This window comes from Excalfactoria chinensis, chromosome 1 (assembly GCF_039878825.1).
Source record: "Excalfactoria chinensis isolate bCotChi1 chromosome 1, bCotChi1.hap2, whole genome shotgun sequence".
NCBI lineage: Eukaryota > Metazoa > Chordata > Aves > Galliformes > Phasianidae > Excalfactoria > Excalfactoria chinensis.
Genome location: NC_092825.1, coordinates 47,156,687 through 47,178,852, shown reverse-complemented (window position 1 = coordinate 47,178,852; position 22,166 = coordinate 47,156,687). Strand labels below are relative to the sequence as shown.

The 22,166-nt window shown below is 42.5% G+C and overlaps 1 protein-coding gene across 1 annotated transcript; it reads left to right on the top strand.

Moving 5' to 3' along the window:
- The first annotated feature begins 37 nt into the window (after positions 1 to 37).
- Positions 38 to 14,867, top strand: XPNPEP3 (X-prolyl aminopeptidase 3). The gene is made up of 10 exons (XM_072326721.1): positions 38 to 227; positions 1,194 to 1,310; positions 3,851 to 4,258; positions 5,870 to 6,072; positions 6,528 to 6,590; positions 9,053 to 9,166; positions 11,495 to 11,580; positions 12,179 to 12,362; positions 13,233 to 13,353; positions 14,210 to 14,867. Exons 1-10 carry the CDS (start codon positions 182 to 184, stop codon positions 14,374 to 14,376), a joined length of 1,509 nt encoding a protein of 502 aa, XP_072182822.1. The 5' UTR covers positions 38 to 181; the 3' UTR covers positions 14,377 to 14,867.
- Positions 14,868 to 22,166: the final 7,299 nt, after the last annotated feature.

Genomic DNA, 22,166 nt, shown 5'->3' with positions numbered 1-22,166 from the left:
TTGGGGTCGCGCGTCGTTTTAGTGCGCCCTGCCGCCCTTTCCGTCGCCTCAGCTCCGCAGCCGCCAGCAGCGTTGCTCAGGTTCCGTACAGGCGGCCTCGGTGGGCGCCTAAGATGGCGGAGCGGCGCTCGCTGATGCGGTCACGAGGCGGCGCCGCGCAGGGGGAAGGCCCCCCCCGGCCATGTCGCGCCTGCCGGCGGCGGTGAGGGGCTGGCGCGGCCTCCCAGGTCAGAGATCTCTTCTCCACAGTGGTTTGGTGCCTCTGGGCCCTGCCGGCCACGGGGCTGCCGCGTTGCCGGGCGTTATTGCGGGGCGCTGCGGTGGGTGGGAGAGATGTGGGGTCACGGCTGCGGTTGGTACCGTTGTTTGGGAAATAAAGCAACGATTTGGAAAGCTTCCTAATGCCTTCACAGTATTGCTTTCATTAACGCCTGTCGTGTTGTCCTGTGGCAAGGTACTTGGTAGCCCTCTCTGTAGGTAGAGATGCTGAAAAAACTTGATAGTTTTTTATGGTTCAGTCTGTAAAACTGTACCTCCTGGCCTGGATCTCCGGGCTGTTATTCCTGTCAGTCACTGCACAGCGAGTGCTGAATGCTGCGACTGTCGGTCATGCTGTGTAAGTAACCCCCAGTCCGTGCTGTCACACCGCTCCCTCAGCAGCCCTCAGTCGGGCGGTGCTGCTGTCTGTGTGAGGCAGCTCCAGCCTTGCTTATGCTTATGAGGAGTTGGTTATGTTTGTTCCCAGAACCCAGGACTATGGCATGGCAGCGCAAACTGATGTGTCAGGCAAAACAAAAGGCAAACCATTCCCTCAGTATCAGCCGTTAGGCCTGTTGCCATCTCCTTCAGCAGTGACAGAAATCCAAAGTTGGTAAAGTTGTGACAACTGCGTTTAATTTTAGCTTTTGTCTTACTGTGCACTCCCACAGCTTCCAAGTACAGTACACACATGTAATGCCTTTAAAGAATTGCCTGCTTGGCTGCATGTGCTGTTTGTGGGTTTGGAAATGGGATATGCAGCCATGCTTCTGAGAAACTGTTTTCAGTCTGACTCTATAACAAATGTTAAATGGATATGTTTGTGATACAAGATAAGTAAATGCTACGAGGACTAAAGTCATTTGATTATAATTTTAAGGTTTTCTAACTAGAAAGCTCCTTTCCTTTGACGTAGTCCATTTCTCTTCCTCTAGCTTGCAAGTCATGTGTTCTCCGGAGATTCTCCATTCAGCCAGCCCAGCAGAAGAAGATTCCAAACCGATATTTGGGCCAACCCAGCCCCTTCACACACCCGCACCTACTCAAACCAGGTTAGGTTTATGCTCAGTGTGGTCCATTCACTGGTGTTCTTTCTTTTCTCTTATTTTCTGAGTTGCTTAGGATGGAATATTGTTCTGTTGCATCGTACGCATGTCAGTGATTTCATCTGTTTATGATTGGCTTCATTTGGCGTGTAGGCTACTCCTGAAGTACTCTGAAAGAAACGCCTCCTATTTATTTCCCTGCAAACTACAGCAGATACAAAGAGCACAATAACACTATTTGATAAAGCATGTTTTCCCAAACACTATTTCTCAACGTAATCACCACCATTAGAGATACAGTTTCACCAGCAATGAACAAGGGCCCGCATGCTGTGCTTGTAAAACTCTGCATGGTCACCTGTAACGTGGCCTTTCTTCCACATCACTGCTACTAGTGCTGAAATGCACCACCCACTGTGCTCACTTCACTATTGGTTCTCCATCAGCGTTCAGCAAGCATCAATGAATGTCAATGTGTGCTATTTTTTTCCACATGGAGGAATTCAATAACACGCTTTTGCTTCATGCGCTCTTCCATAGCACGTACCATTTTTTCAGACTGCCCCTTTGCTGCCCTCTGCAGCACAGCAACAAAATGTAACAGAATATTGGTGAGAAGGTTCAGCCTGCCATACCACCACCATCCACCTCTGGTGTCATGAGCCAACACAATAAAATAGGAGGAATTACTTTCACGGAACCACAGAATCTTATGAGCTGGAAGGGGCCTCTGGAGATCATAAACTCCAACACCCCTGCTAAAGCGGGTTCCCTAGAGTAAGCTGCAGACGACAAGTGGGTTTTGAACATCTCCAGAGGAGACTTCACATCTTCTCTGGGCTGTCTGTTCCAGTGCTCCGTCACCCTCATAATAAAGAATTTCTTCCTCGTGTTTGTATGGAACTTCTGGTGTTCCAATTTGTGCCCACTGACCCTTGTCCTATTGCTGGACACCACTGAAAAGAGCTTGGCCCCATCTATTTGACTTCCACCCTTTAGATATCTGTAAGCATTGATAAGATCCCATCTCAGTCTTCTCAAGGCAAACAGTCTCAGTGCTCTCGGCTTTTCTACAGAAGTAATATGACATTGCTGTGTTGAAATTATTGATTTTAAAAAGAAAATGACTTTAAAGCAAAGAGGACTCCAGGCCTCACGGTTGGAAAGCAACTGAGGTTCCCATGTTCCACTTAATTGCAGCTTACTGGACCGTTTGCAGTAGTTAGCTGACAGGAACACAATGGAGCATAGGAAACATGCAGTATAATATTGCAGAATTGTGGGATCAGGTTGCAGTGAAACAGTTTCTGTATTCTATATCATTCTACGTCTATAGATAAAGTAAGAAATTTTCTACAGCAAATACCGAGCTATAAGGTTTAATGTAAATGAAAAGCCTCACTTCTTTAGATTCTTTTCTTGTCAGAGACAAACATGCTGGATAGAACCCCCCCCCCTCTGGCCCTACTCGTGCAAAAATCCATTTACATAAAAGTCAAATTTGGATTTTCTTTCCTATAATTGTCAATACCTTAAAGAGTAAAGAAAGAGTATTATAATTTAGCGGTATGAAAATGCAATCTATGTTAAATCTTGTGTTAATATAGGATATTAGCCAAAGCACTGAGAAGGCTTATGTCTTAGTCTATAGCATCGTTAAGGAATCTCATGTTCTTAAAAATATATACTTAGTCGTTGGTTGTTCTTTTGACTTCAGTCCACTTTTGGTGAGTTTCTTGATTGCTTCACTTCTTGTCCTTCGTGACTGGTACGCTGTGAAACAGACTTTCATCAAAGAAAACATTTGTTTAGAGTCGTGTGGAATATAATATTTAGCTTCAGAAAAATCCAGGTGTTGAATTATTGAGATCAGCTGCATCTTCCTCAGAAAAGATTCCTTCTGTTAATTAGAGTGATGCCAGCTTGTGGGTCGTGGTTTCCTTCTGCTTGGAATCCTGTGAAGAGAACCTCTGTGTTTCTGACTCCCTTCCCTGTATCTAGCTCTCAGTCTGCCTCTTAGAGTTTAGGACTAGTTACTTTATGAGTTGACTTAGTGTGTATTTGAACAGACATTCTAGCTTTACCTGATGAAACCAGTGCTCAGCATAAGGAGGTAATCCTTGGTTCAATGTCCAGATGCTATAAAAAAAGTCATGTTTTCAACAAAGTTCACTTTGCCTTGTCCCCTTCTTTTTTCCTTATCTTTCTGAAAGTCACTCCTACCAAACTTCTGTTCACTGAATGCTTTGGATAGTTGTCTGGTTCTACCAGGTTCTGTAATTTCTGCCTTTCCATAGAAATATTTAACAGAAAATGTGTTTAAAACAAATTCCTCCTGTTCGCACAGTGGAGGAGCAGAGTAAGCAAGGATGTGCTGCAGGGGTGAGAGCTGAGATGTTGGAGAGAGCAATGGAAAGGCTAGTGGGAGACTGCAACAAACCATGCATATGAAAGGCATCAGGAATCAAGCAGGAATCCAGCATGTGATTAGTAAAATATCACGAGGGCCTTGAATTTTTTGATCTGATTTGGTTTTTTGGTCATAGGGGAGGTAACCCCAGGATTGTCACAGGTGGAATATTCTCTTCGCCGGCACAAACTGATGACGTTGATCCAGAAGGAAGCCCAAGGCTGGGAAGGATTGGACCACACAGTGATTCTGCTATCCAACCCCATGTACTACATGAGCAATGACATCCCCTATGTTTTCCACCAGGACACGAACTTCCTGTATCTCTGTGGGTTCCAGGAGCCTGACAGCATCCTGGTGCTGCAGAGCCTTCCTGGCAAAGCGCTGCCCTCTCACAAGGCCATACTTTTTGTGCCCCGGAGAGATCCGAGCCGAGAGCTGTGGGATGGGCCCAGGTCAGGCACAGATGGGGCCGTCGCTCTTACAGGAGTAGATGAAGCATACACTATTGAGGAGTTCAGGCACTTGGTGGCCAAGCTGAAAGGTAACAAAAACAAACGGGGGATGAGATGAAGCATGGGTTGTGGGGTCTGAATGGTACGTCTTTACAGTTCTGGGAAGAAACTACTAAGTAGGTGTAGGCTCCTCCCTTCAATGCCTAATCTGTGAGCCTGTATTGGTGATGAAAGCAAAGAGGGTCTCACAAAGTCACAGAATCACCAAGGTTGGAAAAGACCTGCAAGATCATCCAGTCTAACCATCCACCCATCACCAATAGCTCTCACTAAACCATGTCCCTCAACACAATGTCCAAATGTTCCTTAAACACCTCCAGGATCAGTGACTCCACCACCTCCCTGTCAGCCCATTCCACTGCCTGACCACTCTTGCAGAGTAGTAGTATTTCCTAACATCCAGCCTGAGCCTCTGGTGCAGCTTGAAGCTGTTCCCTCTAGTCCTGTTGCGAGTTACACAAGAGAAGAGGCCGACCCCCAGCTCACAACAACGTTCCTTCAGGTAGTTATAGAGAGCAATAAGGTCTCCCCTGAGCCTCCTCTTCTTCAGACTGAACAATCCCAGCTCCTTCAGCTGCTCATGTAAGAGCTTTAAAATACTCTCATTAGAAGTAATCTATCCTTGTTGGATGACTGTAGAAAAGATGCGGGATCATAGTTTAGGCATCTAAGGCTAGCTAATATGAATTCCCACCTTCCGTCCCACATGATCTTAGTAACTGAGAGGTGGTCAGTGCAAGTAAGAGGCTTGTTCTGCTGCTCCTGCCTATTCTGTGTTTGGTGTATTCACAGAAAATTTTAGTTAGGCTGACAACTTTAGTATACATATATTTTTTTTGGAAGTCCAGTGAGATGATGTAGAACTGCTTCTCTCATGGGGGTTCTGCCTCTCCTCTGTGACCTGAGTTTTTTGGGTACATATGTGAACACTGATGGGCACATCTCTGGGAAGTAAGGAACAATATAAACAAGAGAGCATGTATTAGTGTTTTAGGCACATCTTTTTGCTTATAAGGCCAGAACCACTCTGAAGCACTGGAAACTTGAAGGAATTTATTCATAATAGACTTGAAAAATTATCTATCAAAGGAGTTTGTTAGTTCCCTCACCTTTGTTCCCATTAAAAATGTTCCTGTGGGGAAAAAGGTGCTAGTTCTGGTGTTCTAAATAGATTTTCACATAGATAAATATGTTTGTCCTCAGTAAGTTCATCTCCTGTAAATGGCTGAAATAAGCAGTTGCTCACCAAAGATATTCCAAATCATGGTCAATATGTAATGGATAAATGAGAGAATGATTCAGAACATGTCCCACTGCAGTGCAGTGACTTGCTTGCCTACACAACCGCAACCCTGATACGCGAGCTACATTTATCTGTGCAAGATCAGTGATGATCAGAAAACCTAGTATTTGCATACAAATGGGGATATGTCAAATCTACATGTTACGCATTGCTAATTTTCTGGATTTTAAAGGGATCTCTAGTGTTATCTGATAGTAAATATATGACCTTTAAATACAGATTCAGAGAAAATTACCAGTGCAGCAACAGGTCTAGCTTAGGAGGTGATTTTGTACAGTATGAGGAGGGAATTTCTGAATTTATCTTCATCTGCATCAACATTTGTTTTGTATTCCAGGTGAGTCAAACAAGGTGTGGTATGATGTGACTAAACCAGCGCATAAAGAACTGCACTCTGACTATATGCAGCCTCTGGTTGAGATAAAAGCTCGGAGCAAAAATCACATCCAAGGCATCCGGCATCTAGTGCAGAACCTTCGGCTGATCAAATCTCCTGCAGAGATTGAAAGGATGAAAATAGCTGGACGAGTGACAGCAGAGGTACGCGGTTGTGTACTCTCAGAAAGAACCAGTGCATTCCTTTAAACAAGAAAGCGAAGAGGGTGTTTCAGCATGAGTTAGGTTGGAAGGATAAGATCTAATCGTAGTTAGTGAACTGCTATTTCTCAGCTATTGGCTGGGCTCAGCTCCCCCCCACATCACAAAGAGACACAGGAAAACAGTATGTACCACTAGCTTCTCTCAAGGTAACTTCAGCCAAGATGAGCCAGCAGGTGTTAGACTTTGTTTTAAAGCTGTGTTTATTCAGGAACAGCAGTGCCCCTTATACTGTCTCCCCAACATCTCCTCTCCTTCCCCGTGCTATTTTCTTCTCCATTTATTCCATTATTTTCAAGGAAACAGTGAATTTTAGGCATTCCCCAAAAGACGGCAGGTAACAGCAGGTCCTTTACTAACTGAAAGGTCCTTTTTCTTTTATTTTTTATTTTTGGTAGGCTTTCATAGAGACAATGTTTGCCAGAAAATCTCCAGTGGATGAAGCCTTTCTGTATGCAAAGGTGAGTGTGTAATTGTTGGAGGTGGGATGGAAGGGTTAAATGCTTCTTACCCCTCCAGGAAACTAGAAATGTCAGATCTCCCAGTAATGAAAGAGAAATGCATGTTTTTCTGCCCCTGCAGATATATATCTTGTACCTGGTAGCCATACTAGAGCTGTTGCTCTTACACATGGACGGGCTCCGAAGTTCAGTGCTCCTACACTGAGGATAAAATATTCTTCCTGGAGGTCTCTTGTTCATTGTTGTTATTTCCAAGAGTCAATAAGGATGGAGTCAAAGCTCCACAAATGGTTGTTGTGGATTTAAAGGCATTAAAAAAAAAGGTGGGAGATGGGTGAAGTTAGCAGAAAAGTAAGCTTCTGCTCTAGTCCCTCTTTGAAGAAGCCAATCGGATTCTTCAGAGCACCATGAGTGTTGTGGCAAGGTACAAAGTAATCCCATCAGTGATGGTCAGAAGCTACTACATGAAGGTTTGATTAAAGGAATACACTGTTTGTGTGAGGGAAATTTCTATGTAGGAGAAAAAGCAAAGAAAAGCCATGAGGAGGAAGAATGAGGAGGTCTAAAGAAAATAAGAGATAAGGGGGGAGACAAAATATAACAGTTAAGTCCAGAAAAGCTGTAAAAGAGAGGGTTGGCTACATCTGTGTTTGAGTAAATGTGTCTCGTGGACAAGAGTCCAAAGTGTGCCTTATCTAAGCAGACTGATAGCTCTGGAGGCACACTACCCCAGTAAATGAGAAATCCTGAGTGTGAACATAAGCTTTCAGTCGAGGAATCTTTACCATTTCCACCCACAATAAGTAAGAATTCTGGAACATTTGGATCTTCCTCTTACTGAACATGCAGAGAGATTGTATCTGCAGTAAAGATAATTCACTGTAGATGATAAATCGTACAACAAATATGATAATTGAGAAAAGAAATAAGTTACTTTTATGTTTTAGTTATCTGCTTGTTGCTTAGTACAGGGCTGTAGTTCTCAAGAAATTACTTCCTTTAAGGCGTGTAATTTTGTTACCCATGTAAATCAAACGCAGTTTGTTTTCTACTATCCATTTTACAAGCTATCACCAAAGCAATGAGGGAGTTAAAAAAAAACAAAACCACAAAACAACACTTGGAGGAACTTTGTGGGAGAATTGGAAAGAAGCAAATTTTCATCTATTGAAGGAGCTCTTCCTAGCCAGCTGGTTGTTTGGGATGACTCTGGGAGAGCATTTCAGTGAAGGCTCTCACTTGTATACAAAAGAATTTCACCTTCCACGTCTGAAGAAGGGGATATCTAATTCATGTATAACTTGTTAGCAGCTGTCGTGTTTGCTTTTGAGGAACTTCTGCAGCTTTTGCAATAAAGTAAGTGTGAGGAGTTATTTAACAGTATTTTCCCCACCTTTACTGAAGGTCTAAATTTATCTACCATTGATGTCTTTTTTTACCATATTTTCCTACAAAATCAGTTAAACTAAACTGGAGACACAGTTATCATTGTATTCTATAAAACAATTTTATTGTACAAAATGGAAGTATATATAAGACCATTATGTAAAGCCTGCTTCTCTTGACTCTAGCCTCTCACTGCATCAGCTTACCATAGTTGTCTTGAAGCAATGGAGACACCTGCCTGCACATTTGGTGAGGAATTTTGTGGGGAAATGCAGTGAGATGTGTGTTTGAGTTTCATCAGGAGGATTTGACCCTCCATTCTGACATAGTTGGGCCTGTGCTGACATGGCACTGACACACACATCTAACTTGTAAAGAAAATCATTTTGATTTCAGTGTATTTTACAGCTCAGTTTTCCACTCCGCATCAGGATCTTAAACCTTCTTCACTACACGTAGGCATTCTAGAATATTCTGTCCCATATGGATGTGCTAGTTACAGAAAAGACAAGCTAGTAGTATACTGAGAATATAGAGGAGCTTTGTAAACAAGTTTATTCTTTTCATCTGCTACACCGCTGAAGGATGATAAAGCTCTTGAGTTAATTTTGTGGGAATTTTTTGCTGTGACATTGAGGTATTGCATGCTTTATATCCTTTTTATTCAATACTGCTCTAAATACGCTAAGCATCAAAACACAGCTGTTGTCATCATGGATAATTTGCAAATTTGTACAGCAACTGACAGTGAAACATTATGTAAGTACAAATCCTCACCTGGATTTATGACAATGTAGTGAATTTCTGGTACTCTATGCTTGCACCAGGGAAAGCTTCCCTGAGATTGTGTGTAGGCTTAAAATGCTCTCTTGCAAAATGGATGGCTCTGCGTTATTTCCTCCAGTGCTCTGGAAAACCTGCTAGGCTGCTTCCGTGTGATGAAGTCACTTCACGGTTTCACTTTGTGTTGTACAAATTAAAAAAAGACTTGTAGGACATGAATCATAATAGCTCCAGGGCAGTTAATCACCAGGATCCGCACTAACAGTCTCCTCCTCTTTGAATTGGTATTCCAGTTTGAATTTGAGTGCCGAGCTCGTGGTGCTGACATGTTGGCCTACCCCCCTGTTGTTGCTGGTGGCAATAGATCAAACACTTTGCACTATGTGAAGAACAATCAGCTCATTAAGGTAAACCATATGCTGTCCAGTTACTTGAAATGTATTTATGTGACACGCTGTCCCCATATGCGTCTCCTTGCTGATCTGTGTTGGCTGAACAGATCAAAACACTTCAGTGTTTTCAAGTTAGCAGGGGAAAGGGATTCTCTCCTGGTAAACTTTACTGTCAGTGACTGATAGATTATTTTTATTCCTTCTGGTCTCTTTCTCTCCTCTTTGCACTTGCTGCTGTATTTTCTGTAGGGTGGAAGGACTTGGAAACAACTTGTAAATATTTAATTTAGCGAGGATGCCTGCTCCACACCACGGTACAGTGGTGCAGTACTGGGTGAATTGCTGCCCTCACAAATGAGAGGGTCAACTGTGGCAGACGGAGTAAAAGCACTCTGGAATCCTTCTGCCGTCACTTGCATTTCTTGACCCTGCTTTGCAACCAAAGGTTCAGCAATGCATCCCTTCTCTAGCTAAGCTGAAATGCATTTCAGACACCATGTAGGTCAGTAAAGCAGGGAAGGAGAACAAAAAGGGAAAGGGCAAGCATTAAACACTGAGAGAGACTAATTAGATAGTTGTAGGTAAATTAATGTATTAATGAATGTATTTTGATTATTCATACTATTGAACTGAACCCTCTACAGCTTTCCTGATAAAATGTCTTTAGATTCAGGTAAATATTCTGAGGAGCACTACTACCCCTCTGCTGTATTCAGGATTTTCAGTGGAGCATATTTATGTTCCACATTAATGCGGGATGAAACTTTTCATGCCAGCATTGTTTTTTTCTTGAAGCTGGCATACAAGCAGACCTTGAAATGATCTGTAGAGACACATGTACAAAAGATATGACAGACTGTTTTTGGCAGAAATAAACCTCTTTTGTTGTTCTGTCATCCAAGGTCAGGCATGCATGCGTAACTTCAGTTGCTTCTGTTAAAGTTGATCTGTTAAGCAACTGTCACTTGTTTTCTTTTCTAAACTAGTGAGTAGGAGGTTAAACTCATAAACTTGACTTTTCCTTTATGAGCTGCCTCTTTATACATCTTGTTGCCGAATAGGCTGATGAGGTATCTAAGTTAGAAGGTGTCTGAAGGCTGCATATGGGCAGGTGTGGACTTTCTGTTACTTAGTGGACTCAGCTTTAAAGGAAGAGGACAAGATACTTGACATAACAAGGCACTGAACAGTCAAACCACAGGCTGAATTTCTTTAGCCATTTGATTGTTACTTAGCCTGTTTAATCACTTGGAAGAGGACAGGTACTGTAATTTCATATTTTACCTAAATAATTGAACCAGTTGTTTTGAAAAAGTTTTAAATAGGGTTTAAATGGAAAGTGGTAGTGAGACCATCTCACTTCTAGTTCACGTAGGGTGTGTATGTGACACATATCGATAGTAGCCACCAATGGAAGTAATGCTAGCATTATTCTTTTATTCATTAATATGCTAGAATTATTCTTGCCATGCCACATCAAGGCTGCTGGCACAGTCACTGACCTGCACAATGAATAAAAGTCTCTATATAAAGTAACCATAGAAGGAAGGTAAATCCACAGATAATTAAATCCAAAGTTTTCACAGATCTGATTGCTCTTATTTGTTTCTCATCCCTTTAAAAAGGAGGAAAAGCAAGGTGGTGGGTTTGTTCTTGGACCTTAGTCTTTTTGCATTGCTTTTTGGAAGATGTGCAGTCAGCAATTTGATTGACATAGGACCGTTTTGCTGAATTGATTTGAAGATTTGTATCTTCAGAAGTCTGTTTTTCCTCAGCAGATAAATTCAGAAGTCTATCTCAGAGCAGTCAAGAGAAGAAGAAAGATGGTACAAATTATTAAACAACAATTTTACAGCAGTGATGCACTATCACAGAAGTTATTTTGCTGAGTCTTGTGACAAGGCTAATATTTTTACTCGTTAATGATCTTGTTGGTAGTTCAAAAACCTTTTTTTCTCCTTGCAAAACCTTTCTGTCTCAGTCACAAGCAGAGAACTACTGGTGAAAGGAGTCAGCTGTATAATTGGCTGGAATAGGATTTTCAGTGTCAATGGGGCTGACATCTGAGAACACGGTATAGTTCAAGGAGAATGTCTCTTTCACTCAAAGTGTATTAGAGTTCAGACTATAGATAAGCCTAATAGTGAGAGACTTGCAGAGAAGCAATCCAACTGCAGTAGCCTACTTATAAGTAATAGCATCTGGGTGTTGTTCTGCAAAAGGAGTTCAGATCTCTGCAGCTCCTTTGCAGAAATCACTGCATCATCTCCTTTCCTCCTCTCTGAGAAATCAGTTCGCTTAATAGCCACTGATCCACAGGGTATGTTTTCCTGTTGTTCTCAGGATGGTGAACTGGTCTTGCTAGATGGTGGATGTGAGTCCTCCTGCTATGTAAGCGACATCACACGAACCTGGCCCATCAATGGAAGGTATGTTATGTCAAGGCTGTTTTGAAGGAGTGTGAGAAGCTCTTAAATAATGCACAGCTTGAGTCTATGTGTGTAATCTGTGACAATAGCTCAAATATGTCCCTTTCTGTAGTTCTTCAGGGTAATGAAACTATATAAACAAATGTTTCAGTGTGAGAAGCTGTATTTCCCACTGCTTCATTATTTATTGCTGTTTTCAGGTGTTATTATATGTTTAAAGAGAAGAGATAGCTTTTGTGCCTTCAGCTGTTCCTTACTCAGAGTAATGGAATAGGACTTTAGCTGACCAGTACATGGCTGGTGCAGTGTCCCTGTACTTGTGTGTTTGACTCCTGCATGTTGGGCTTGAGGGTGTTCTTTCTCCATCAACAGTGTTCCCTTGGGGTTAGGAAGTCAAATAGAAATGCTGCTTCTACCCAGTGCGTTGAAGGGCATGTTTCAGTGATACCTTGTCTGGCATTTCCTATAAGGAGACAGTTGCTTTCCTTTCTGACTTTCCTTCCTCCAGCACTGAACCAAATCTGTCTCTAAAACAGCTTCTGGGGTGAAGACTTAATTGTGAGAAATGTGCTTTGTTCCTTTTTGCGATGATTTTCAGGTTCACCAAACCTCAAGCAGAACTGTACCAGGCTGTCCTGGATATCCAGAAATCCTGCCTGAGCCTCTGCTCCCCAGGTGTGAGTCTAGAAAATATCTACAGCCTCATGCTGAGCCTTGTTGGACAGAAGCTGAAAGACCTGGGGATCCTAAAGAGCAGCATTACTGACAGCCACTTCTTCAAGGTACCTGAAGTTTTCTTTTTTAATCCAGCTTCTCCCCACTGTGATTATTGCATCTGGATGTCTCACTCACTGCAAATCTGCATGATTGCCGATGCCAGTACCAAAAAGGTGACAGGGACCAGGTGGCAGAACTACCCCTTTGGCAGCAGTACAAACTAATGCCAGATTTAATTGTCCTACGGTATCAGTACGGTAACAGCACAAGTTCTCGCCGCCGAATGGGGGCGGTCATGCCTATTTCTCTCGGCAGATGGCAGCACAGGCAGATGAGAGTAACATCTGCAGCTCAGTCCTCAGGGAATGTGAGGAGCTGGGGGACGGAGGAGTCATTAGCTCTGATTCCTGCTGATGGGAGCTCCTCCCTGGAGGGAGGGGATTAGGATGGTGCAGGGGGAGGTGGTAATAAAGCCCAGTAGAGATGGGTTAGAATCCTGCTGTAGCTGCTGAATGAAATTGGCACTGCTTCTTTTCTTTAATGCATAGGTGACTGCTTCACCACATCACAAAGCAGCTGTGCTGGCTGCTGCCACTTGTTGGGGTCTGCTGATAGGAGCAACATGGGATGGGGGTGTTTAAGGGATGGGAAGGGTTGGGGCAGCAAACGTCAGTGAGATAAAAACTGAAGTCTTGCCTGTCATGCTAAGGTGTGGATGTGCTCAAGCTCATGCTTGAGTGGAAATACTCAGAATAGGCAGCTGGTTCTGCTAGGTTTTGAGGGCCCTTCAGATCTGGTAAATTGAGGGCTGAGAGGCAAGCAAGTAACTAAGCACAGCACAGAACTGCTGTCTGTCTTCTTTCCATCTCCTGCATTTGAACAACAGATTGGCTGTGTTTAAATACCTCCATAATACTTGCTTTGTTTTCCATCAGGCCGTTCGAAGGTACTGCCCACATCACGTGGGCCATTACTTGGGCATGGATGTTCATGATACCCCAGATATATCCCGGTCTGTCCCGCTCCAGCCAGGCATGGTGATAACCATTGAACCAGGTAAAAAGATACAGTCAGTGGTGGACAAATCATGTAACACTGATGATAAAAGTACTGCTTTGAGTAGTTAGTTGGTTCTTCTGGCCAAAGCATTCAGGTCCTTTCCTGTTGAACTTGAAAATGATGGAAATGTTAAGAAAACCTTATCTTACACCCCTCCCAAAAATATTAGAATATTTGAAAATTGCATTTCCATCTCAAATACAGCCAACGTGTGGGCATGAATTCTCAGAAAGTATCTGTGCTGCAAGAGACAGAATAATTTAGAACTTAAGACTGCTGGCATTTGATCCTCAGCATCACAGGTCAGTTGCAGTGCAAAGAAGTAGGGTACGTTCATTTGTGCTGTGGTCTGTGTTACTGTAACTAAACTACTACCAGTCACTTGTAGTGTAAGTCCCTCTTGAGCCTTGCAGCCCGCAATTACAAGCATTCACAACTTATCTTTGCAAACGAGGCATTTCACAATGAGTCTTTATTTCCTCTCGTCACTTGATTTGGAGCTGTCAGATGAAAAATGATATTTAATGCTTGGCTCTTCTCTCTTTTTATTCAGAACACTGTTAAAATCATCACTGTGAACACAGCATTGAGAGCAAGAAGTGCCAAAGGACCAGCTGTAATTGTGGAAGTTTTTATTAACATGCTAGTGTCTGTAGGCACTGTCAGATACTTCCCCTTCTTTTTTTACCAGCTGCTGTGACTGAGGGGAAAGAGAACAGTTATCCTTATTAAACTTGTTCAAGGTCAAATTCTTCTTATACTGCTGAAAATCTAACCCTGTTCTTATGGTGAGGCAGTGAGGGAAAGGTGTTTTGGAGAGTGTGGCATGTTTTAATTCCCTCCCTTCTTTCAGGACTTTATATCCCTGAAGATGATGTGAATGCCCCAGAGAGATTTCGTGGCATTGGTGTGCGCATTGAGGATGATGTTGTGATAGCAGATGATTCGCCTCTCATCTTATCTGATGACTGTCCTAAGGAGATCTATGATATCGAGCAGATCTGTGGTCGCAGCTCATGATGCCCCTCCTCTGCCTCTTGCATCCTCCTCAGGAGATGTGTGCCTCCAGGGATGCAGATCCCTGTAACTGACTGCGGTTGTCAAGTGATGGAGAGTGTGATCAGTTGATGGCTGTTTCCAAAACTGAGGCTGGGAAGTGGAATGCGAAAGACTGAGTACTGAAAAGCAAAGCAACCTTTTCTATGTGTATTTTCCTTCTGATTTGATTAGTGCTGATGTTGAGCTGTTCCAGAACATGGGGGTGGATTCATCCCTGTGTTGTGTGGGTCCATCTGTTCTGATGCCCTTGGAAAGTTGGACTTTGTGTGTGAATGCTGCCAGTAGCAGAGCTCCTGTCTGGTTCCTCTACAGATGCAGTAGTGCAACCGCTGAGACCACAGTCCTGTTGTTTACCCTTTTGCAGTAGTATCACAATAGTCAGAATTTAAAAATGAAATTCTGAAAAATGCTGCTTTTGGACAATAAAGTTGTTTCAAACATCTTTGACTTCAGAGCCCTGGGAGGAAAGGTTTTGGTAGTCGGGAAGATGAGTTTGTTTGGGAGGTAGCCTGAAGCCTGTGCAGAGTTCTTTTATTATTTTAAGAATATATTTGGGTTTGGTTCAAGCAGATGCAAAATAAGCCATCAGTAGAGGAAAACACCTCATCTAGTCTTTCAGCTTATTGAAATGATTGAGTAGAGAGTACTAATGGGACTCTGGAGGTTGTTCATTCTTGTCTTCCACGTTCTCTTTATCACAAATCTCCATTCAAGACTCTTGTTCTGAGTCTGCCACTGCCCTGCGAAGCCAGTACTATGTTGGCTGTGCCGGGCTCCACTGGCAAGATGCTGGTTGTCAGCTGGATGTGACATGGTCAGTTCTGGGACTGTGACAGCATCTTTCCGGTTTATGCTGTCAGCCACTTCAGCAGTGCATTTTTGAAGAAAGCAGCAGTTTTATACCACTCCTTTGAAATAATTTTCCTTTTTAGAACACTGAGGGCATGAGCACTGCTGGGTTTTAGGTTTTGTCAAATGCCATCAGTAATGAAAGCTTTGTAATATTTTTTAGGCAGCTGCAAATGTGATTTATGAGGAGTAAAGAGAAGATTTTCTGTCTGCAAGTCTACCACCCAAACCATTGTGATGCCGTAGTAAACACACCTATCTGAGGCAAACATGCTCTCTGTGTATTTCCAGAAGATATTTTGATAGTCAACTATTTAACATCTGAAAAATGTCTCTAATAATATATCTCCCGTTACATACGTTGGCTTGTTCTTTGTATCATCTTTTTTATTTTCCTTTCTAATTGCAGCTTTAGGTATTTTTCCTCTCCACTTTTTTAAATTCTCTTCCTCTATTTTCTTGTCTTCATGCTCCATAATATCACAGTTTCCTAAAACCCGCTTTTCTCCTTAATGTATGGCGTTCCCGCTTCCCCATATGCCCAGCTCCCCACAGTAGATGTAGGCAATGGTAGTCAGGGTTCCTGAGTTTGACTTTTGGTTCTGTTGCTGTGTAACCTACAGCAATTTCTTTTTAATCCCCCTTTCTTTATTTTTCTGTGTTACATTTGACTTAGTGAAGGCCAGGCAGTGTCATGCATATCCCATTGCTTTTAATGGAAGCGGGATGTAACTACCAAGGTGTGAACTTGGCACTTGAAAGGCAGCCAAGACATGCTGTAATTTTGTTTTTTTAGATGAGATCAAACATGAATGCTTTCACAAGGTTTAATGTATCAAGTTTCACCTAGAAGAGAAAACCTACTAATCTCTGATGGTAGTTATTGTTAGATATCCGTGCATCACACTGTAAACTGTTGTAAGGGAGGGTTGTCAAGTGTGGACACACAGAACTGATGGTTACTTTTGATGTCCTTCCAATCTAACACGTTTATTCTTCCAATTGCACCTGCTAGAGCCATACCAACTGGGAGATGTCTTGGATTCTGGAACTATAAGTAGCTGAAAAGACGTGTGCCAGCTGATGGCCACATCTGCACGTGTGCTTAGTTGCAGAGTTAACGGTTAGACGTACTGTAAATAAGCCCTTGGAATACATGTTAAAAAGTTATTTTTAAAATAATGCGTTTTCTAGAAGGTCATTTATTGAGCCATCAAGTTTCGTGGCTATTAAACTGATTTAAAAGCTTCAGAAAGCATTATTTTTCAGAGGGATTTATAAATTATCAGTAATCTGTCTTGTACTTCAAATAACACTGTCAAATATAGACAAACTGATTTCTGTCTTTCAGGAAAATCCCACGACTTGCAAACACCGATTGAACTTAGGACTGTTGAAGAATGTTTGTCAGTAAAGAAGTGTTCGTGGCTCAGCTGGGTGGGGAGTACTGGATCCGCTAGGACTGACTGCTGTGCGCTGCCACGCAAAGTGTCCAATTCAGGCTGTGAGTTGCTCCATAAATCTATAAATCTTCCAGTTTCTAGCCATTGCTTCAGCATAAACTGCTGCAAATGGTTTGAATCTGTTGCTCCATGAGAGCACGTTCCATAGAATGTATTACATTTGCGTGTTGCCAGCCTAAATTTTTGAGGGCTTTCTCTCAGTTATTACAGAGGTAGATAATCAGAGTATCAGCTGGTAGGTACACACGTGCCTCTGCGTCCTTTGAATACAACCAACTCTGTGAACGTTTTACACATCGCTCATCAGGAATCCAGTACAAAGAATCCCTTCTCTGACTGCACGTAACAATGACGTACTCCCTAATCTCCAGTCGTATCCTGCCTGATTTATTGCCTTGAAGAGATTCCTCGCTCCAACCACTTGGGTGCAGGAGCAGCTCAGTGGCAGCACCACTTGTCATCTGCTGGATGAGAGTGAATCCATTTCCAGATCCTCACTGCAGGATCCACTTCTTTCACTGCCTCATAGGAGCTTGGATATGCATAACCTTAAGGCACATTTTCTTGGACTTCTTGATTCGCCAGAAACTCAGGTATAATCGAGACACGGTAGGGAGGGATTTTTTTGGAACTAAGCCACGGGTCTTAAAGGAATCAGAGAATGAAATGGAAATTTCATTTCAGTCAGCCGTCCCTATGAAGAAGCTGCTTGGCTTACAGAGAAAGTCCTTGGAGACTCTTCTCGATTTTCCAATTTCATACTGCACCAGTGACCTGCTCTGCTTTGCAGTGAACTGGTTGGTAATAAAGTCCCACTGTTAACAGCCTGAGCAGAGGTGTTAATGTGTGGATACGCTGCTGTCATCAAAATGGAAATAAATTTGGCATTCAGCACAATTTGCCACTCAATCTCCGTTATCTGTGAAAAATACAATATGTCTTCTAAAACTGTATTTGACGTTTCACAAAGCAACCTGACCGTGTAGAAAGGAGCACATAGAACAGAATGGAGATGGAGGCTTCTGGGAATGTACAGTGCAATGTAGAAGATTCAGGAGGAGGGCATAATTTGGAGCCAGGGGAGTGTGTGCAGGTGGTTATAAAAGCAAGGTGAGAACAATCAGGTGTAAAATGGCTGTTTGGTATCGTGTCTGGTTATGCAAGCCAGGAAACCCTGACTGATTCTTCTTACTCAAGAAGGGGGAACAAAGCAGCCAGATTGTATTGATGAACTTGTTCTTAACAGTTAGTTTAATTATTCCATCTAAAAATCAATAGAATTATCGGATGAGAAAGTTTTCTGCACTTTCGTGTTATTGATCATGTGTCATGCTTTAAAAATGTGAACCAGGAAAGGTAGGGTTCGAGGCAAAAACCTTCGCTATGATGGAGGGAGTGAGGCTGAGGTTATATGCTTCTAAACTATGGAAATATAGTAATTCCTCCTAGGAAAATTGCTGTAAAGCTAAAAAGAGTGAGGGTTAAACTTAGAAAAAATCCATATGATATAAATGACCAAAATGCTGTAATTATGATGAGTACTTCATGTCACTGGAGAACAAGAGTCTGCATTACAATAAATTGACTTTTTATTATTATTATTATTATTATTTCTTCTGAACTGGTTCGTCCAGAAACCTGTATAGGCATTTTTCATTAGTATGCAGAGTTAGCTTCGTTTCAGTTTCTAATGTTTCTGAGATCATTGCAGCAGCTCCGCTGTGTGGACTCCTTTCACACATGCTTAGCCTCTCTGTACTAAAAATCACTGATTGGGCAGCACTGGCTCTGGGATCACGTCTGACTTATAAAATCAATTGTATTTCAGAGATAAAAACAATAAGTTGCATTTTAAATCAGAATTTATAACAAATGGATAGTGAAGCAGGGTAAATTCAACAATACTCTCCCTTCAGCTCCTTTTGCCTTCTCAGTTTGTCTTGCTGTCTGTCTTACCTGGCTGCCAGCTTTGAGTCTTCCCCTCTAGCAGCAAACAGAGCAAAGAAGCCTTATCTTCCTGGGACAAGCCATGCCTCAGCCCATCTGCTCGCCCCTCCAAAGCACCACCCAATATATAGCTGACCACACCCGGGCTCTACTGAAGATGGGCAGAAAGGAACGAGGAAAAATTTCCAGGTCCTCCATGTGTCACCATCCCTTGCTGACTCATACCACATTAAGCTTTTTTAACTACCATGATTGAGTTATCCATTAACAACGGCAAAGGAAAATTAATTCTTGCCTGGGTAAGTCTGACGACCAGAGCTTTGAGCAAAGAAAAAGTAAAACAAAAGTCAGTTGTAGACAAGGAAGAATGGCTTCTGTAGGGTTTAAAATATTCCATTTCCTGGATGCTGGGGATCCAAGTAGTGCTGAGTGGTTGATGTGCAGTCTTGGTTTGGGAGCTTCTTGGGAATGTTGGCCTCCAACAAGCTGTTATAGGCCAGAACAGACTGTGTCTGAAGCTCTGCATTGGTTTTCTCCTCTGTAGATCATGAAGAACCCAAGTTGGTTTTCTTCTAGGAACTTGTCATGATCCAAGCAGGAATATCATGGCAGCAGAGAACTGAAATGCTGAGCCGGTAGCTCAGTGATGAGGTACTAGAAGTTGGGAGTACAGCAAACTGTCTAAAATGCAGTTCTATTCAGGAAAATAGGCTCACTGAAGTACTGTTGGTTTTTCCTGTTTCTTTTTTTGACCAGTACATTTGACCAATATGAACAATAATGTCTGCAGGAGAGCAAGACTTTTCATTCTGTGGCAGAGCAAAGCTTCTAAGAGATGAATGCACGATGGCATTGGCCGCTGATCCAAGCTAAGCAGCCTGACTCTCCTACCAGGAAATACTTAGCAGACGTCAGGTAGCTTCTTATCGTGTTAATCCTTTACATGATAGAGGTATTTATTGCTTTTAGTTTGGGGAAAGTGTACTGTCTTTTTCTAGACTAATATGCACACAGATTGCAAAGCATAACAAAGGTTTTGGAGCTACAACCAATAACTCCGTACTTTACAGCATTACATCTGGGTTGTGGACATAGAACAGGCACTATAGTCAGTCAGAGAAAGTCCAGCTGTTGCTAGTGCAGCAGGGATGGGATTTTGAGCTTTGTCAGTACGGATCTCTTTCCATGATAAAAACTAGTGTTTCTGGTGCTGCCTATGAACACCCTCCCTTAGCACCTCTTGACAGCCTGATCATTTCTACACAGCAGCCCACCTCAGTATGCCTGTGCTGTTGTCCTGCCACGTCATCAGGATCCAATTCTGATCCAACAACTGCTTAACATTTCCAGTGCTGCCTCTTGGATAGACGAGGTTTGATACAGCACCTGGGACTAGGATGGTCCCCATCACAGGGCTCAGGAATCTCCAGTTCTCACATCTCCAGGCAGCTGCCTCCATCACAGAGGCCTTGCATCTGTAGCTCCAGTTCCCTCTGGACACATAGAGATACCTGCGTGCAGCCACAAGAGCCGTGTGTAGCCTCCAGTGTGCTCCTTGCACTCAGGTTCCGTAAGGCCTTGCTGAGGTCCCTCTGGTGCACTGCAGATATCTGGTTCATATGTCGCTCTCTCATTTATGCTTTCCCCCGCTCTTTTATTTTTTGCCAGGAGATGAGCTTTTTAGCAGCTATATGGGTGTTACTGTGGTGACTGTAACCAGGCAAAAACATACCGTTCCTATTGAGGTGGTTCTACAATTGTGGACTTGGATACGATTAAGAGATTTCTAAAGGCGTGTGGTGTTGTTTTTTCCCCATTTCCTGTGAAACAGAAAGAGATTTCGAATGAATTTCCAGTTACAAAGTATGAAGCAGAAATGTATGATTCATCTTCAAAGGCATGCGTGTTTTAGTTTATATATAAACACACGCATATTATGCACACAAATGTTGTGCCTTTTAGCTGGTTAGAGATTTTGAAGAGCTTTTAACCAAGCATAATTGAGAGTTTTTTTGGATGTTCTGGCCTTGCATTTCTTTATGCTTCGTTTGGTTTTCTCGTTAAATTTGATTTTAACTTAGAATGTCCAAGGGTTATAGTTTCTGGGCTTTGAATTATTATATTATCTCTGCAGTATATTTTACTGCAGATCACTGCCGTGTAGCCTTAACATTGCCTCCATCTTCATTTCTCTTCCTGGTGTATAGAGTAGCTTCCCTGCTCTGTGAGGTTTTTGAGGAGACAGCATTTGCGATTGTCACCAGGTGAGTGCCTTTCCAATGTGCTGCCTTGAAAGATGTCATTATTAATCTCAAACACAAGAACGGAAATGCATCATTTTATCTTACTTTCCTAGAGAAACAAAACAGGACAAGCGTAGCAATTAATGAAAAAGAGGATTGCAGTGCAAACCCAAGTTCTTCATATACTGATAACTGCATATTAATCTCAGCAATTAGCCATGAGCTGCTATTTTCCTTCAGCGTGCAGCTCTCTCTGAAACTGCAGTGATGTTAGTAATGTACACAAAAGTGATAATCTGCTTCTCTAGGCTTGTTTAAGACAACAGGACATAATCACCAAACACCACTGTTCTTAATGGACCGATTTTTGTTGACTGATATGAACGTCTTCTATAATACAGCCTGCATTCAGCCAACAGAGTCACAGAATGGAAGAGTAGGAAGCACCCTTTGATCAGATGGTTTGAATGCTCTCCTATTAAAACTATTGTATTTTACTTGCTTTATTGATTGCCAAGCCTGGTAGCTTATGTGTGATAGCAATGGCTTCCCAGTAAGGCATCGGGCCTTCATCTGGAGACTAGGGAGGAGAATGCTGGGGTTGGGGAGTTGCTTCATTCAGCCCTTTGCTCCAGCTGTGAAGAGACCTTTTCATTACAAATCCATACAACTTACATTGGCTTCCACTGCAGGCATTATAGAGAGGACAAGGAGCGGTTTAATATGTTTAATGAAGAGCCCAGATACCTGCTCTGAGTTCACCATTGCCTTGACAGGAGAACTGTGGCTGTGCTTCTATAAAAATGTCTGCAACTCTGAACTTTGTCTCCTCTGTCAGTCATATTTCTCTGATGAGAATTAGCAAACGCAATTCTAGAAGGATGAAGAACCAGAGAGGAAAGGTAGCAAACTAGCAATGGAGAGACATACATGTTGCGTGACTCTTCTCTGGTAGGAAAGATGCTGCATGTATAGACAGAAGAAAATAAAGTCTTCCAGTAAGTATCACAATCTCCTCAATTCTTTTCCCCAGTACTTGACATAATCTTTACGTGTTTAAAAATTAAATGCAAAGTTGCAGGAAGGACTGCACAGTGGCTCCTCTGGGCCTGAATCCATTCTTTATCGGGGCCTTCCCCTCTTTTTGCCATCTTTTGTTAGCTCTGGTAAAATGAGCAATTGTGTGGGACGTGAGCGCAGTCCAGACCTCATTCAAGTCTCTGTTTGTTCCCTGAATGACCGGGCTGTG

Bases quoted from the DNA above. Each gene is read 5' to 3' on its own strand.
- XPNPEP3 (XM_072326721.1), top strand. From the start codon at position 182: ATGTCGCGCCTGCCGGCGGCGGTGAGGGGCTGGCGCGGCCTCCCAG. The intron at 6,591-9,052 runs GTGAGTGTGTAA...TTGGTATTCCAG, and splicing joins AAGCCTTTCTGTATGCAAAG to TTTGAATTTGAGTGCCGAGC. The intron at 12,363-13,232 runs GTACCTGAAGTT...GTTTTCCATCAG, and splicing joins CTGACAGCCACTTCTTCAAG to GCCGTTCGAAGGTACTGCCC.